At 44.3% G+C, this 18,453-nt stretch overlaps 1 protein-coding gene across 5 annotated transcripts in view; it reads right to left on the bottom strand.

The window, feature by feature from the left end:
- The window catches only part of AMOT (angiomotin), a 61,346-nt gene that overhangs the window by 27,327 nt on the left and 15,566 nt on the right, over window positions 1–18,453 (bottom strand). For 2 of the 5 annotated variants that reach the window (XM_031445582.2, XM_031445584.2), the window contains 5 exons: window positions 16,019–16,952; window positions 9,242–9,764; window positions 4,666–4,810; window positions 3,963–4,055; window positions 1,298–1,443 (listed from right to left, as the gene is read on the bottom strand). In XM_031445582.2, coding sequence (XP_031301442.2) covers window positions 1,298–1,443; window positions 3,963–4,055; window positions 4,666–4,810; window positions 9,242–9,764; window positions 16,019–16,890 — 1,779 coding nt within the window. In that variant the 5' untranslated portion in view covers window positions 16,891–16,952. Of the gene's footprint in view, window positions 1–1,297; window positions 1,444–3,962; window positions 4,056–4,665; window positions 4,811–9,241; window positions 9,765–13,068; window positions 13,193–16,018; window positions 16,953–18,453 lie in introns of those variants that run through there. The other 3 variants (XM_064482825.1, XM_031445585.2, XM_064482826.1) reach the window with 3 other exon arrangements.

Genomic DNA, 18,453 nt, shown 5'->3' with positions numbered 1-18,453 from the left:
TTTTTACCGAGGGAGACAAGTAGGCAGTGAATGAAAGTAGGAAACATACCTACGTACAATAGCTAGAATGTTTGGCCACTAAACACTTTTTTGGTGTTTTGTTTTTGTCTCAAGTTTATAAAGATTTCAACTTGTTATAATGGAGGCTATTTTTTCTCTTAAAGCAATTCAAATGTTAGAATAGAGAAGTCAGTGAGATGTGAAATTTTCTTTACCAAGTTACACTTTAGATCTTTTTTTTTTTTTTTTTTTTTTGCTGTAATACACCGATTCCCTGAACTGTAAAACATCTAAGGAGTACTAATACTCTGATACAATGACAACTGACATCCAACATTAATTAATAATAGGCCAGCAGCAAAGTTCTATCTCACATGAACACAGTTTAGTGTTGCAATCGAGTAACATCTACATCGAGAGTGACCAGATACATATTAATCAGATGCTTAGCAGTTTGGGGGCCTTTGCATTTGTTGAGGGAAGGCTCCATCCTTGCACACAAATAACTGAGAACTTCACTCCACCAAATACCTACATTCTAGAATCTAGCCAGTCAGACCCAGGCCATAGCTCTTGACCTGCCATAAACTTTAAATTATCCCTTGATCCCATCCTGTCCCAGGTACCCCGAGATTGCCTCTATTCCAAAATCAATCTGCAAAATAAATCCAATGACAAGAGACACAGTCATCAAGATTCTTTTTTTTTTTTTTTTTTTTTGCTTGAGAGAACCAAATTCCCACTGAGCCTAGGGAGACAAGGACCATTCTGATTTCAAGATCCTTGAAGTACTCTAAAATATCTGGAATCATTTTTCTAGCCCTTCCAAAATACAGCTTTAAAGCCCTGTAAGAGCAGGAATTTAAATATAATTATATTTATAATATTTATATTTATGTTATAATATATATTTATGTTATAACATAAATATATATTATATTAAATATAATTAAATATATATATATATCTGTCAGCGGCTTAATTTGAGGCAGGGCTAGGTACATAGTAAGAACTTTAGTGGGGAGTGGTTAGCTTATTATACCAATGAGTGAATGAAAATTGCACCTTGACCTTGGTGGCTTTCTATTCTGGAGCAAAAGGAAGGGACTTGAAGAGAAGAGAAAAGAAATCAAAGTCCACTCACATCAGCACAGCTCTAACTAGAAGTAGTAGGTGGTACCTTCTTGTTGGAGAATGATGCAGCTTCCAGTTCACCAAAATGGGGACCCCCAGTGCCCTTGGTTTCCCACCTCTTCTACCCCCAGGTTCATATGCTACCCAAGAAAAGGACACATACCTCTTCCTCCAGCTTTACCACTTTGGCCTGGGCATTGCTCAGGGCCTGGTCTCGGATTTCAATGTGTCGCCTTTGGTCCTCATTGGTAGAACGGGCAGTGGCCAGCTCCGCTTCCAGTTTCTCCTTCTCCCGCTGGCTCTCCTTATCTATCAGGACATGAAATATATCAATACTGCCATTCCAGAGCTGGCTAACAGCCTGACCTGAGCAAAGCTGACAATCACATCCATTACTAGACATTCTAGTGTTCTAACACACAGCTACAAGAACCAGGACACCCGAGATCTGAACTCTATTGCTGACTCCACCACTAACTTGTCATGTAAATTCAGAAGTCACTTAACAATGGTTGTTGTGCAGAAGCAATGAGAAAGCAGATGTAAAAACTATTATGAAAAGTACTTGCCAAAGAAGAATCCACACACACACACACACACACACACACACATATTAGAAGAACAGCTAGGCTTGTCTCCTTGATTTTATTTCTTCAGTCTTGAATTGGCCAATGAGCAACTGAGCCTCCACAAATTTTCCCCATTGTTTCCTCATGACAGTATATTAAATCAATCTAAAAATGGAATTTTATCAAATGTAGAAAACTTCGAACCCCACCCTTTATGACTGCCGTGCTTTTCTAACTGAGGTCAATCCAGGATCACACTGCAGCTATAGATGACCATGGCACATGTAGTTATGTCCCATGCTTTTCTAGGTCCTTCCCCACCTCACACCAGAAACTCAAATGAGCGATGTTGATGCTCATTGGGAAGGAGAATGCCCTTCCTCTCAAGACACTGATACTTAAGTTTGTAGGAGAAATTTTAATAGGGCAGCCTCGCCTTCCTTCCCACTCGGGCTTTACATATCTATTCAGATGTACCTTGGGAAGAAATAAACATTTGTTGAATACTTACTACATACCGAGTATTGTACTAACTTAATCCTCAGAACAACCATACAGGGCAGGTGTTGTATTATTCTTTTCTCCATTGTGCATATGAGAAAACAGAGCCTCTAAGGGCTTGAGTAACTTGTACCAGGTCCCACAATCGGTAAGGAAGCAGTGGAGCCCACACTGAAGGTCAGGTTGTTCTGAGCTCTTCCCACTATACCAGACCACCTTCTCCTAGGATTGAGTTGGTCTGGCCTCTTTCAGGGGCCTTTTCAAGAGGGCTTTCTTGACTCCTGGCATACTTTCAACCCTGTTGATGCCCAAAGACAAAAGAAATGAAGGGGCCACACAAGCCATGCCCTCTTCCTTGCCTACTAGGTGGAGTCCACATTTTCCTTCTAGAACCATTTGACAGGCTTTCACCCTGCTGTTAACACAGTGTGATCTACTAAATAAGCACATTTTATAAGCCAGCAGCAGAGATCCGAGGACACCTGAAATACCCTCCCCACACGCTGAGAAGTATGAAATAGCAGATCCAGAGCCAAGAATCCATACATTTTCTGTTTTGTTTTGTTTTGTCCTGGAAGGCTGTCACCATCTCCACCAGTGAAGTAGCTTCCAGGGTAACCGTGACACCACAAAAGCAACTTCACAACAATTTACACTAGGCACTGATGACACCAGAAAAACTACATTCCTTCCTCTAAGATGTACTGACAAAGGAACAGGAGGCTCAGGGAAATGAGGAGGGAAAAAAGCCCCTGTTTTGAAGCCAGAGCATAACAGAGCAACCCAGGAAGGGAGCGGGATACTGTAACTGAAGATCAAACAAACTTGTAAAAGCCGACTGGAAGATGCATGGAATGACTTGAAAGGGTCATGTGGAGGCCCAGCGAAGATGGGGCCTGACGACTCCCCACCAAGCACTGCTCCAGCTGGGAGCCATGCTGATGGAGGCTGGAGGTAGGAGACACCAGCTATGGGCATCTGCAGAAATAAGGGCAGTTCTTCTGTTTCCCCAGAACGCATTCTCCCTATGGACTCAATCCGCTGTGTAGTTTTTATTGCTGGTTTTATTGTGGTAATTGGAAAGAATGAGGTATTGTGTAGCTGGGTGGAGTCCATTAGGGACCGATAAAGACGAGGATTAATTCATTGTCACGGTCCTAGAAGTATTTCCAGACAAAGGAAACACTATTAGGAGGAAGACATAGCTCTGCCCTCCCCCACACCCTCCAAATCCGCAACCAGAGTCACTGGTTCAGGCCTCAGCAGTGGTCTCCCTCTAGCTCTCCTTAGGAACCCCCAACATGTAATGATGTGATATAACACAGGGTGTTTAAAGGAGCCCCAGATATAGGTTAGGTATTCTAAGCACTAATCATCAATCTGGCATGTTAATCCCATCTCCACCAGAGCCAACACATGGAGCCTTCAACAATAAATCCCTTCAACATAAGGGACCTCATGTTCACCACGGTCCTTTTCAGCTAGCCATGACAAAAAGCAGAGATTTCAAGGGGCTTCTCCGTTTTAATACAGAAGGAGTTATGTTGATGTGACTAGATGTTGTGGCAAGGAGCCTTCTTGGCCTCAAAGGAAAAGAACACAAGCTCCTAACTTCATGCTTGAACAGGAAAAAGAACCCTTAAATGAAATTCACTCTGCCCTGGCTGTTCTAGAAGGCTAAATAGAACTGTGTAACCTTTTCATACACTTCACTGCCCCCCACATGCTCATACCTGCCGCTGAAGCTTTCAGACTTACTTTTTGCAAACAGCTGAGAGATGGTTTTTCTGGTATCTTCTGATCCCTCATATTCCTTCTCCGCAAGCTGCTTGTTGGCAGTTTCTAGACGCTCTGTGGAATGTGGAGACAATCAACAAGACCCTAAGTACAAACTTCCAGGCACATGCTATGTGCCCTCTAAATGCTAATCACAGGCAAAACAAGCCTATCTCTTCGTGTTACACAAGAATGGGCGACACAGACATAGGTGTATAAATGTGGGTCCCAAAACAATACCAGACCATGGCAGGGAAGGAGGAGGTGAGCATTTGAACACTTTCATTCCTCACTGACAAAACCTAAGTGCAGATTTCTAAATTTCAACAAAAGAATCCACCCCTAAATATATGATATCTTTCATTCACCAAGGAAAAAAGCATCAAAGTTATTATAAAGTCTTTCAACCTGTAAGGGAAGAGAGGCAGCACAGACTGTGGGGATAGGCCAGGTGGGTCCAGGAGACCCGGGAGGGATACTGTCTGATTAACCCATCAGCTCATCCCACTTTGATTAAGCAAGCTTAGGACCGAGCACTATTGTATTCACAAAAACCTAGCCTGGTCTATACTCTGCAATTTGCTGACCATCCCAGTGGGCTGGATAAGACCCAAGAGCTTCACCATGTGCTCCTTAGCCCTTCCCTTCACCATCTTGAGTGATGCTTCAGAAGTGATTCCCTCACCTCGCAGATCCCTGTTGAAGTCATGCATCCTCCGAATCTCCCCCTCAAGCTTGTTTCTCATGGCTTTCTCCAGGGCCTCTCTTTTGGAGGATGACTTCACAAGGTTTTCATATGCCTCTGAGACACGCTGGATTTCTGTCTCCACCTGAACAACAACAATAACAACAAAAAGGAAAGATAGTGATGATGGTAGGAAGTTGATGGGGAAAGATGATCTAAAACACATATGCAAATCCTTAATTACAGCTTCTCCCAGGGCTTTATAGATGGCCAGGAGGCAAGCGTAACACAGTCAGATGAGAAAAGTTTCCTGGAAGAATTTCTAAGTTCAACCTTGAGCTCTGGAATTAACTCACTGGGTCACGAGACTTCCTCGGTTTAAAAACAAATACAAGTTTCTGCCTTCAGAGATGGTGGTAGGAGAGAATAAATTTGATAAGTATAGTTATAAATGATTTTCAGTTCTGAATAAGAATTTTCTTAATTTTGAAAATATTAATGATAATGCATATAGTATACAGATAACATTATTCCAGAGGGTTCAAAGGACTTTTACATATTTATTTCATTTGGGGTTGGTTTGTTTGTTTTTGTTTTGGGGGGAGGTAATTAGGTTTGTTTATTTACTTATTTATTTTAATGGAGGTACTGGGGATTGAACCCAGGACCTCGTGCATGCTAAGCACGTGCTCTACCACTGAGCTATACTCTCCCCTCTGCACGTTTATTTCGATTTGCATTGATACTGGCCTATGCAAGGGCACCTCTCCCCATTTTAGCAGAGAGAAGCATTCAGTTGTCTTTCCTAGAACATGTTTACGGCAGAGGTGAACCCTTAAACCCTAGGCCTCAGCCTCATGTAGTTAGTTCAGTTCAATTTAACAAACATTTACCAGGGGCCATATTTTTACAGGAACTCTTTAAAGCACCGAGGGGTGTGTAAATATGAATGAGGATGTTATAACTGTCCTCAAGTAGCTTGCAATCTAATCAAGTAAAGAATATAGGGACAGATATATTATGAAGAAAAGTAGGAGTAGTGTTATACAGTGTCAGGGAAGAAGAGGTTATCCTTGCTTAGGGGTGAAGGGAGAGGGAACAATTTCAGGGAGGAGGTGGCATTTAGAGTCAGATCCTGAAAGCTGGGTCAGATTTCAATGGGCAGAGGTGAGGGGAAGGGTATTCTATTCTGAGTGAGGAAATGTATTCCCAGAATGACCAGTAGCCTCGTTTGGCTGGACACTGTGGGGTACACAGAGGGAAGCTGGTGAGATGTGGCTGCAAAGATAGACTGGAGTCAGATCATGAAAGGGCTTTAATTCCAGGCATTTGGACTTTATCCCGTAGTCAGTGGGAGACCAGAACAGATTTTTTAACAGAAATTCATGATCAGAGTTGTGTTTTATGACACCCCTGCAAATCTTGTAAAACGGAAAACACACACATACACACACACACAACCTCAAAGAGAAAGGGTCCTGCCCTGAATCAGCCCAAATCAGTAAGAAAATAAGAAATTAGACTCGAGTCTTTCTGTAACCAGTAGAGCTTCATTGCACATACCATAACCACAGAGATATTTGCATATGATTTGTGTAAGACAAGTAAACCCCACAGCCTATGAAGCAATTTTCAAATTAAATGTGACTCCTGTAACCATTCGGCATTCCTTTTCAGTTTTCCACTATCCTCCTTAACAAAGCCCAGGGTACTTTAGGGGAGAAATATCAGGCCCCCAGTGGGAGACTGGGGAAAAGGTGGGGTTACCAAACAATTCAGATTCCACCTGCCCCAGCTCCAAAATTATGCCTGAGGCAGGACTGCCTGCAAACAAATGAGGCCTACACCACAGAAAAGAGCAGACTTGAGAGTGTTTTTCTCCTTGCAGATGGCACCAAGATAGCAGCACAGAAGGTGAAAACTGGTGAATGGCATTTAGAGACAAGATCTGCAAGGCCTGAGCCTGATAAAGCTTTTGCATGAAATTCAAGTGCTGGGTAGAGAAAACAAACATTTCCATTTGAAAGAGCAGGCTTGGTGTTGGTCTGCTCTGGACAGCCTTTAGAATGCAGGGCTTTCCAGTACCCCACAGAATGCCACATCTGGAAGCAGTCCCTTTTGTTTGTTTATTGTTTTTTTATTGACGTATAGTTGGTGTACAATATTATATAATTACAGATGTACAATATAGTGATTCACAATTTTTAAAGGTTATACTCCACTTACAGTTATTATAAAATATTGGCTATATTCCCTGCATTGTACAATATATCCTTGTAGCTATTTTATATCTAATACTTTGTACCTCTCACTCCTGTACCCCTATTGTCCCTTCTCACTTCCCTCTCCCCACTGGTAGCCACTAGTTTTTTTCTCTATATCTGTGAGTCTTTTCCTGATTTGTTATATTTACTAATTTGTTGTACTTTTTAGATTCTACATATAAGTGATATCATACAGTATTTCTCTTTCTCTGACTTATTTCACTTAGCACAATGCCCTCCAAGTGCATCCATGTTGCTGCAAATTGCAAAATTTCATTCCTTTTTATGGCTGAGTGATATTCTATTCCATATACATACATACATACATATATATAGATAGATAGATATAGATATAGATATATATAGATATATATAGATATCTCACATCCTCTTTGTCCATTTATCTGCTGATGGACACTTAGGTGGCTTCCATACCTTGGCAATTATAAACAATGTTGCTATGAACACTGGGGTTTGTGTGTCTTTTCAAATTAGTGTTTGTTTCTTTCAGATATATACCTAGGAGTGGAACTGCTGGGTCATATGGTAGTTCTATTTCTAGCTTTTTGAGAAACATCCATGCTGTTTTTCACAGTGGCTGCACCAATTTACATTCCCACTAACAGCATACAAGGGTTCCCTTTTCTCCACATCCTCGTGGAAGGCAGTCCCTTTACTCAAGTTGTTCAGAGTACTATTTCAAGGCATTGTACCAATCCTTTTCCTACCCCCTGGGTAGATACTGTCTCCTCCAAAAGGGCAAGCTGTACCTTCAATAGGACCTTCCAGGAAAATAAGTCACAGAAGGGCATATCCATTGGTATGGTTTGTGATGATATGAACAGGGGCGAGGGAGGATGGTGATGGGTTTCCAGACTTATTCTGTCTACTTTTTCTCCTCATGAGCCTTAGGCCTTCTTATTTTTTCACAACAACCTATATCCTATTCTGCTCTACTTCCCTGCCACTCTCCCTTCACCCCCTCAAAAAAAAAAAAAAACATTCAGCATCCTCTGGCAAAGAGAGTCTATGGAAGATCCGGGTTCATCCTTCGGTTACTGCATCAAAGATGGCACCAGGGCTATTCTGAATAGAGTTTGGGGACTGGGGTCAACTGTGAATGTGATTAATTTATTGTAATAATGTGATTGGGGGGAATAGTTAAACGAGAGGAGGAAGAAAATGTAAAATTGTGAACAAAGTTGAGGAGAAACATTTCTCACCCAACAACCCCCATCCAGACTTGGGAACATTGGATTAGGGGAAGCATTTTTGCTACAGAAAAAAATCTTAGCTGATAAGCCCTCCTCTCCTTTAGGACCCAGATCTCATGTTTATAAATTGTCAGCTTCATTCAGGCCCCTGAAATTTCCACTTCTGGGTGTCTCTTAAGAACAGAGTTGCTGAGCAATACGAGGCAACCTCTCCTCCCTCCTCCACCTTCACCCTCACCTCCCTGAACGGTTCCCATTGTTGGGAGATCAAACCACATGAGCGCCACAATGACAAAAGCTGCAAAGAGGCTGCCAAAGGCATAACCCTATTCTCCAACAGCCACTGGAAGCCAAGAGCTAAGGTTCCTAGCTTAGGGCACTCAAGAGCTAAAGTCTCAGCTGCAAGAGGCAGGAGGGGCCCAGGGAAGAACATGAACTTGGGACATCACTCCTTTTTTCTACTTCCTCAGCCTAGGGCTGTCACCTGTTACCCAGCTGTGGTGCTAAGCTCCTCCTGCCGCCGCCCCCCCCCCCCCCCCCCCCCCGGCAACACACACCAGAGAGAAAGAGCAGATGTTGAATTAGAGTTGCAGGGAAGGACCAAAGCAAGAAGGGGGAAAAGGAAGGGGTGTTGAAAAAGGGTTACTATGAGAACCACCGTTTGGAAAAGTACTCTAAGCCCTTTCCAGAACAAGACAGGGCAGGATCTCACTTCAGTGGTGAGATTTTTCTGGGAACTGTGGATTTATATTTAAGATTCAAATTCAGTATTTGGGAAAATATAATCAAGAGAAAAAGTCTTTACCCTGGCAGGTCCTTCACCTACACAGACCTCACCAGCGTTCTTGACCTTATGAAGACGTTTCTCTGCCTTTCGGAATTCTAAAATACTCAGTTAAGCTTTCTTTAGGGCTATGGTGTCTGTAAAATGTTACTTCTCCTAGAAAGATAGGCTTTGCCAAAGTTTGATCCATCTCATAACCATCAGATACAAGAATCCTGAGGACCTGCCCAGAAGTCATGTGGGCACCCACAAGTGTCAGTATGAAACAAGTAAGATTTCAAGGAGACTGTAATATCCCCAAACGGGGACCTCACCTTCTGCAGTCTTGCCACCTTCTCGTAGCATCCTTCCAACTCCTGCCGCAAGTTCCGGTTCTCATCTGAGAGAATCTCCACCATCTGCTGGGCTCTGGAAACAATGGCAAAAGGGTCGGCTGGCATTGGCTGATAAGAAGCAGACGACTGCTGAGCCCGAGGCATAGCTGAATAGGTTTCTCCGGGCTGTGGCTGCTGCTGCGGTGGCTGCTGCTGCTGCTGTGGCTGGTGATGGTGGTGATGATGTGGTGGCGGCAGCGGCTGCTGCTGACTCAGACCAGGCTGGGGGAGACGGTAATGGTCCCCCTGGTGAGCCTGGTTAGGAAGGAAATGCTGCTGTGGCCTAGGCAGGTGAGCGGAGTGGTCCCCTTGGTTTGGGACCAAGGGGTGTTGGGCAGGAGACAGTCTAGTGGATGGTGGAGACTGCAGCAAGGGCAAGGAACCCCCAGACGTGAGGGAAGAAGTAGGGCTGTGAGGCTGAGAGTTCCTGGCTGACAACGGCAACGAGATGTCTTGCGCTGGCCTGGAAAACATGGAAGGTGTGCTCGGGTTAAGCTCCCTCGGAAGGCACTGGGGGAGAGGGGCACAAGAAAGGGAGACGAGGAGGCACCTGGTGCCCCCGGGACACCTGCAAAATCAGGAGCACGCAGGGTTAGACTGCAGGATCTCGGCCAAGACCTCCCCAGGCCCTTCCAGGCCTGGCCTTCTGGGACTCCCTGACAGACAGAGGTGTGATCCCGTGGAGGACCGAACCAGGTGATCTCAAAGGTCACTCTGAAAATCTAAGTGATGTGTGCATGTGCGCTTGTTACTCAACTCTAAGAATTTTAAATGAGTCTTTGATAAGGTAATTATCCCCTCATTATTTTAAACTAACCCTTTTCTGACAATCTTACGTGGTCCAGCACACAGAAACTATGTTCCACTTGCCCAGAAGGAAACAGCAAACCATTATGAACACCACCCTTCACCTTGTTACTTGTAACTCTCTATGATAATTCAGATAGTCTCAAAAAATTACTTGAGGATAGAGATACTTAGTATATTATAGATTCCAAGTGATTATTGTAGATTACAGTTGTTAATAACTGAATGATGCCTTTTAGCAGCAATAATCCCTAGATTTGGAGGGGATTACAGGTAACACTATCATACTATTTTTGATGTACTGAATCACAAAATGTAAGGACTAAAAAGGCCTGAAAGAAAGAAATCCTTTAGTCCAAATCTGTCTTTGGACAAGTATGGTAAACTGAGGGCCACAGAGGAGAAGTGATCTGCCAAATATTACAGAGTGAGTTAGTGGTAGTGCTAGGGTAGAAACTAACTTCCGTTTTCAGGCTCTTTCTACTACCTTAATGCATTGATTTCCACTGATGTACAGATTCCTGGCTTATTGCTTATGGAAAGTTCCAGAAGGAGAACTTTGGTATATTATTTAATGTGGCTCTCCCATTTTTGTACCTAATACTGGACTATTAGCCATTAAGGGAAACAATCAGCGTCTGCGAATGGATCACTTCCACCATCACCGTGACCAGGAAGAGTATGTCTCGGTATACACTGAAAACAAAAACATGTGTCCACCCCGCCAGCCCATGGCCGAGCTAACCTCATCTACTCCCACATCCTGTGGATGCTTGTCCTACAGTTGATTTTCTCAGTCCAGGGAAGACAGATGGCTAAGAGCATAGGATTTGGATCCCAACAGAGTTTGGAGACCTCTCCTACTGTTTACTAGCCATGTAACTTTGCTCAAGTTACTTAATCTGCATGAGCCTATCTCGTTCCTGAGGTCACAGATGAATTACAAAAATACTGGGTTCCTCTCATATTTTGAGCTCAATAGGAATTATGAAGAGTCTTTTATTTACCTCCCAAAGAGAATGATTGACCCTGTTAGGGATTTTACTTATGGGATATCCACTTAATCTTTGCACTAAATTGCATAAAATTTGTGGTGAAGCTGGGACAAATCACCAGGAGCAATTAACTTATAACTGGCATTCCAGATGCTAAAGCACATCCCTCCCACACATGCTCTGGTTATCATTATTGTTCATTTATCTACCTCTACAAGAAACCCTCACTTTGAGGGCTTTTTACAGCTACAAAGTCACTCCAAACACTTGCTCACAGACACCCAATAACCCAGATGTTCCCCAGAGCCCCCAGACCTGCTCAAGTCCTAGGCTGTCTCTCAGCCCCATCAATGCCTCTGGTGTACTCACATTCTTCCAAATTCGTACATATGTCATTAGAATTAATTGCTGAATATTGAAGGGGGCATGCACACTTTGTGGACAGAAGAATTTACATGGTTTTTGGGATTACAACTGGAAAGTTGCTACAATACATAACCTTTAGTTCCTAGAGCTCAAAGCACTCATCCAATCAAAAGCCTGGAAGCTGTTTCTAAACTTATTTGGGGAAGAGTCTTTCTCTGTCTTCCATACTGTAGATCTGCAGTTTCCTCCGAGGTAAAACGAACGATGTGCTTTCCTTCCACTTTGAGTAAGAGCTATTATAATTTATATATATACCTAGAGTTACGATATAACGTCCTGGGATTTGCTGGGGCTTTTGGATATTTTGGGCAGAAAAGAGGGGCTTAAATTTCATGTTCTCCAATCCAGCTCTCAAATTTTAAGAGGAAAATGATTGAATTAATCTTCATCCTCGTTGCCAGGATTTGGAAACCCAAGACCTGGGAGGCGTTCTCTTTCAAAGACTGAATGCCCAGTTCTGAACTGGGCTACCTCCCCACAGCTCCCCTGGGTCCCACCAACAACCCACACCTCTCTCACAAACAGACCAGCCACTGGCCTCCCTCCTGCCTGGAGACTGAAAAGGCCCCACAGTGCCCCGGACAGAACAAGGCCTCCCAGAGGCCTCAGGAAAAGGGAGACCAGAAAGTCTCTGGAAGGAGGTCTCCAGAGTGGGATAAGCCCGGGATGGCAGTGGACCCGACCATGACTGTGCTCTGCCTAGAGATGAGTGGAGAAAAGGCAGCTACCCCTCAGGTTCCCCTAGGCTGAAAAAGGAAGCAGATTTCAGTGCATTGTGATGTTAGGAAAACCAAGGCAGTCCATCCCTGGCAGGTTTGCAAACACATAGCAAGGCTTGGGCAGTCGTAAAAGGAGAGAAAGCCCTCCAGCCAACGAACTCCATCTGGACTCCAGCATCCGCCCACCACAAAAAAAGTGGGACAGTATTAACACTCGTGTGAATTTCCCCCTGAGAGGAGAGGCCTAAGGAATGACAGGAGTGGGAGAGAAGAAGCAAAAATACACTCAGGATTAAGTCATAATAAGAGTAAGAGTAAGAATCGTCATAATAAAGGTGGCAGCTGGCTGAGCTGCACACTGCCCAGGTCCTTCTGCTGCACAGCAGCATGGAAGTCTCTCCACTGACACATTAACCAGGAACAAGCCGCCTGCAGACAATAGAATCACATGACCCCATGGAAGCCCTGACCTGCCTCCCTGCCCCTTCCCTCCCTTCAGCCTTCTCCTTCCTAAGACAACCTGGGCCCCCGGTGCTCTGTGGAAAATGAGACGTGACATACATGCAGGACAGAGGCCAATGACCAAAATCAGCATCTCCCCAAAGCGGGGGTAGGGGTAGGAAATCCCAGAAATAGCTTGTGAGAACACAAAAGGAAAGCAAAAGCAGGCCCCCTGAGCTGACACAGTGCCCTCCAGGCTGCCACTTCACGGACGGGACCCCCTGCCCTCTCAGCCACGCACCCACCCACACCCCACCCCTATGCACACACTATACACTCCTGGCCCACATGTGTGTAGCCCGCACATGCACACTCTCACCAGAGCAGGTGCCAACAGCCTGGAACCCAATTTATTCTCCCCACAGAAACTGTGCCTTTCCCAGGCTCTGGGATGGTCAGTCTCTGAATCCTGGAGAGGACTGCAAATTCCTGATTGTTTCTCTTGCACAACCAGCTCTGCTCTGAACTACAGAGTTAGGTCACCCTTAGATTCCACTAAACAAGGATCTCAAGAAACCTCAGATCTGGGCACGATTTCAACAATTGAAAGGAGGTGGCCGCTTTACAAACAGAAAGGACTGAATTTTTTAAAGCAGTTGATAAATATATAAACCCCGGATGCAGAAAAGGCTCAGCACTGAGAAAGACAAAGATTCAGAAAATGTTTAATTCTTCAGATGGCTTGGCCTTGTTTCCCATCTGGAGTTCTGGGCATTCAGGATATTTATTTTTTTAAGTGGGGAGGAGGGCATAGGGAAGATGAAGTCATAAAAAATGGTTTGTAACATTTTGTTCACTTTAATAGCAAATCTCGAGCATTTCACTGCACCGCTAAAGGCCAACAAAAGGTTTTTGGAACAGTAATTTGTTCAAAGAGCTCACTCTACGTCCTGATCTATAATTTGTGGATTAAGAGCTAAGAATTCTGTCTTCTAATTGTTTGGTGCTAGTAGCAGTTACTTGGAAGGGTGCTCACAAACTGCCTAGCTAGTTGGTTAAAGGAAATAAAGGAGGCAAAATATGTCACCACCTAAAAGGGGTACACTTCTGGAAAGCAGTCCAACTACCTTCCCTTAACAGTATTTTGTCAATAGGTGCCCCTCCCTCACCCCAGGCTTGGCAAAAATTTTATTGCCAACCCTGAGTTTGTCTGCTGCAGACTCAAAATTCACAAACAGCATCTTCTAATTAGGATGGTTTTCGGTTTGATTATTCATTGAGCATATCAAGCACCCAATTCCTCTCCCATAGAGGGAAAAAAAAACTGTTAGAGCAAACCTGTGTATTAAAATACTGCTCAAGAGAGGGTAATCAGAGTGAGCTCTACTGCTGTTGAGGACAGAGAAACAGATACACAGATAACATACGAGGGAGGAGAAAATACAGATATCTTTCTGTAAAATAAATGCAGCTAAATTTCTCTGGTGGTTTAATCGGTTTGGGAAGCAAAAAAAATCTTGCTTTGGGCTCCTTAGTATTTATTTAGGCAGATCAAAGGGCTTTTCCATCTAGCTTCAAACACTGTGGGAGTCATTTCAGATCACAAACAATACTGGTGAATGAGTTCTGAAAATAGCTTTCCTGGGAAGGCAGGCCATGTGCTGAGCGGGACTTGGATTGTGCTCCACACCCGGCCAACACACCCACCCTCCCACAGGGCAACACACCACATGCATAGCCCATCCACATACAGGAGGGAGTCCCGCAGATCCTCCATGCTGATGGGAAGAGCAAAACAAAAACCCCCAGCTTCATTGACATTTGGCTGGCTTGGATGGGTTTCCACTAAGCTAAGCAGTCCAATGGACCAACCCCTCCCTGGGTCTTCCGTTTCATCAGGCAGATGGGAATCAGGTTCTTGCTCATTTAAAGCGGAAAGGCCCTGTCCGTTACCCCATTTCCTGTTCCAAGCCACTTATCAGAATTTAGACTCCTGCCCTTTGAAAGCTGCACAGAGGAGGTTGAAAAAGGTTAGGAAATCAACCTGGGTTAAGGAAAAAAAATCCTAAACTGGCAAAGTTAGGGGTGGAGCCCAAAGTGAATTGCTTCTGGCTAAAACACAGGACCTGGAGGTGAAAAAATGAAATACCAGGAAATGCCAGGTGCATTCTCTTACCTTCACCCTACTCCACCCCCTGACTGCCTTCTTCCTCTCCTGAGTCATCCACTGTACTTCAAGCCAAGAGGCTCTGCCCCAAATGAGTGAGAAGGGGACAGGAGGCAGAAAGTTAGACATCAGAGGAGTCACAAGCCTAGTCTGGGGGCTGCCTAAGGAAAAGGGCCACCCATAATTAATTACCCATGGTCACACGGCAGGAATAGCACACACAACTGCCATCATTTTGGCCCAAGGTTGAAACCTTTCCTCTGTCCCATATGCGGAAATACTCTTGATCGGAGACACGGCCACAATAGAATGAACAGAATCATGGAATCATAAGGTCTGGTTGATGTAGCAGTGAGTGAATGGGCTCCTGAATAATTCAGAAGTATATTTAGGAATTTCTGAATATACAAAACAGTCCTTCTGAACTAATGGCAAGTTGGACAGAAGTCATGGGAATATTTTTCCTTCTGCATTTTAGCATCTGATCAAAACTTCTATATGATGTGATGTGAATTTAACTTAGATATTTAGCAATGTAACTGGCAAGTAACAAACTCTACAGAAGAAAGACGAAGCAATCCAGATTTCAGGAACTGCAAGGAAGTACCGGGCAAGTAACATTCTGAACTTGCACGTATATAGTTCCCTCAACATTAATATCTGGATGTTTGTTTAGTGTCCAAGAGAATCACAGCAATTCTGCAGAAAGATTTGTTTACAAAAATTAGTGAAGAGAGTTTTGTGGAGGAGAATAAATGAAAGCGATAGGATATCCCAGACTGAAGTCCCAGATAATTTACTTCCCCTCACAGAAGGGCTTAATAACTCACAAGAAGAGGAACACTGACTCTTCCTTCAATATCCTGGGAGACTGGACAATGAAAAGCTGCTGAAATGAAGACTTGTGCTCCTGTTCAGCCACTAGGCGGCTGGGGACATGCTCAACCTATAAAGTCAAGGGAATGTTAATATTGGGCTAATAATGGCTGAAGAGCCTAGAAATTCAGGTTGGCGGGAAACTGACGAAGCCAGGGGCCAGCCATGCATGGCAGAGTTTGTTATACCAAAAACACCTGCCCATTCCTTCCCTTCAGATTCCCAACACTCAGCAGAAGCTGGTTGGGGATGAGGTCAGGGAATGACAGAAAGGGAACTCTCTTACCTGGCTGCTCCATACTCAGGGGGATGCTGATACCTCATCAGTTGCCCCTCTGTTCTCCCTGGCTGGTTCAGACGATGCTCACTATAGAAGTGCCCTGGCTCTTGGGGCTTGCACACTACAGATTGGGGTGGCATGCCCTTGAAGGGATACTCTGGTGGGGGGCCTCGGTGTTCCATGCCCTTCAGGCTATGCTGGCTGGGAGGTGGCCCTTGGGCCTTGTAGAATTCAGTGGAACTTGTGGGATTCTTGTAGAGGTCACTGGGTTGTGGTGGGGAGAGGGGAGCGCTGGTAACAGGTGGATGGGCCTTAACTCCACTGGTGGCCAGTGACATCTGCATGAGCCGTTCACTCAAGGAGCGGACATGTCCTTGCTTAAGGTCTCTGAGTCCTTCATCCTGGTGCATCTTTCCGGGATTGAGACGCTGAACTGATGGGCGTCCCTCAGTCCTCATCTTCTGGTTGGTCACTCCCGTGACGTAGAATGCAGCCCCCACACTGGCATGCTGTTGGCCCCGAAAGTACTGGGACTGGACCTTGGCTTCTTCATAGGTCGGGAGCTCTTCATTATTCTGCATTCGTGGGGAAAGCTGCTTCTCCATGATGACGTTTTCTGACTGGATTTCCTGCCCCTGGGGTTCTTGTCGAGCAGCATGAGCCACAAGCTGTTGGTGGTGGTCTTGAGGACTCAACACATCATTCTGAGGGCCTGCGTTCCCACTGCCACTGGGGAAAGGAGGTCCGTTCCCTGTGGCTTGCTGGTGGATGGCAAGCAGGTTGCGATTCTCATTCGGATTACCATAGCGAAGCTGCTCTTGCAGCAGACGCTGCAAGACCGTCGTTCCTCCACTTGGCTGTTCTTCAGAATTTCTCATCTCTATTGCTGGTGGTGCCTTGTGAAGAGAGAGAGAAATTGGGCACCTGGGCTGCCCTTGACCTGGGGAGGGGAAACAGGAAGCTTAACACCCAGTTGATGGATACATCATTCCTCTAAAGGGGAAGAAAATGGGTATTTGGGGTTGAGGATTCCACTGCAGAGACAAAGTAGAGAATTGAATCTAGAATTAATAGGTTAATTGCTGGCGACTCCTGGCTCTAGCATTGACATGATGAGGAACTTGGAGGCATCAGAACTTTCTGTTTCCTCTTTTACTTTTAGCATGGGTTAAGTACTCAAACTTGACTTAATTCCTAAAAGGACTGGGGAAACCTGAAGGAGTCGAGTAGGGTGATCAGAGAGGGCACTTTTCCTAGGTCCTTACAAAGTTCATCTCTGTATTCTATTTAAATGAAAACTCCAATTCTTATGGCTGTGGCGGTGGGGACAGGACCATAGGGGAAATTACCCCATAGGCAGGATCTGTAAAGCAGTTTAGCCCGTGGAGGGAGGTACAAAATGCCAAATAACTAAAATAAATAGAAAATGAAGAGAGTTTGGCTTGCACCAGATAGAAATGAACTCTGCTTAATGCAAATCTTTTCCCCTGATCTCATAAAACTCTGAAACATAACTGTTTTTCTTAATCCTTTTTGTATTGTCCATTTTGGATGTTTCTTGGCTTAATAAGAGAAGGGCTTGGGATAATGATTATTGACAAACTTTCCCTTTCAGCCATCCAGGAATAGTCACTGAGAATTTGTTGTGGTTGTTGTTGGGTAGGAGGAGCTTAAAGGGGAAGCCCTCTTTTGTTTGAAGTGTGCCTCTGACAGCACTTAGAAATTGAAAAATAAAAAGGTCATCCTTCTGGAAAGGGTATGATTACCATATCCCTGCCCTCCCACCCAATTCTTCTTAGGGAAGTAATATGGGTTGAGTGAAAGAGATATCAGAAGCAAGATAACTTAAGATTCAAATTCTAATCATGCTATGGGTTTACAGGTCAACCTAAGCAATTGATTCCTCTTTTATGTCTTATGTTTTCCCACTTGAAAAATAGAAGTAGGTGACCTCTCTCTCTTCTCTCTCTGTACAGTATAGTATATGCAAACTCCTTACAGGCTCATAAAATCTTTGGAAGAATCGTCTGTCATCTTAAGTACTGCAGTTCAGTACTGATATTCAATAATTAAACTTTCACTCCAAGGATCTTAAGTAGTGTTGGAGAATGGACATGATGTCACACAAGAAGTCACATTAAAGATCAACCTAACCTGCCTCACATTCCAGATGAGAACTTTGGAACACTGGCCCCCAGTCCCTGATTTCTATGATATTAAACAGTCTCCAATCTCTCTGGAAACATGACTCCCTTTCCTTTAGTCTTGCAGGGAGTGGCCCAGAAGATGTGTGTGGTAGATGGAGAAAGGCCATCCTCTCTCCTTTTGTACTTTGCATGATCACTGCTACCTGGTTTCCAATCGTTCTGTTGAGCAGTTTGACCTCACAGTGAACCTTCCAAAGGCCTTTTTTTTAAATTCCATTCATCATATACTTTGGG

Source organism: Camelus dromedarius, chromosome X (genome assembly GCF_036321535.1).
Source record: "Camelus dromedarius isolate mCamDro1 chromosome X, mCamDro1.pat, whole genome shotgun sequence".
In the NCBI taxonomy this organism is placed as follows: Eukaryota; Metazoa; Chordata; class Mammalia; order Artiodactyla; family Camelidae; genus Camelus; species Camelus dromedarius.
The sequence above is the reverse complement of the archived record's forward strand: the minus strand, read 5'-3'. Positions and strand labels throughout refer to the sequence as shown.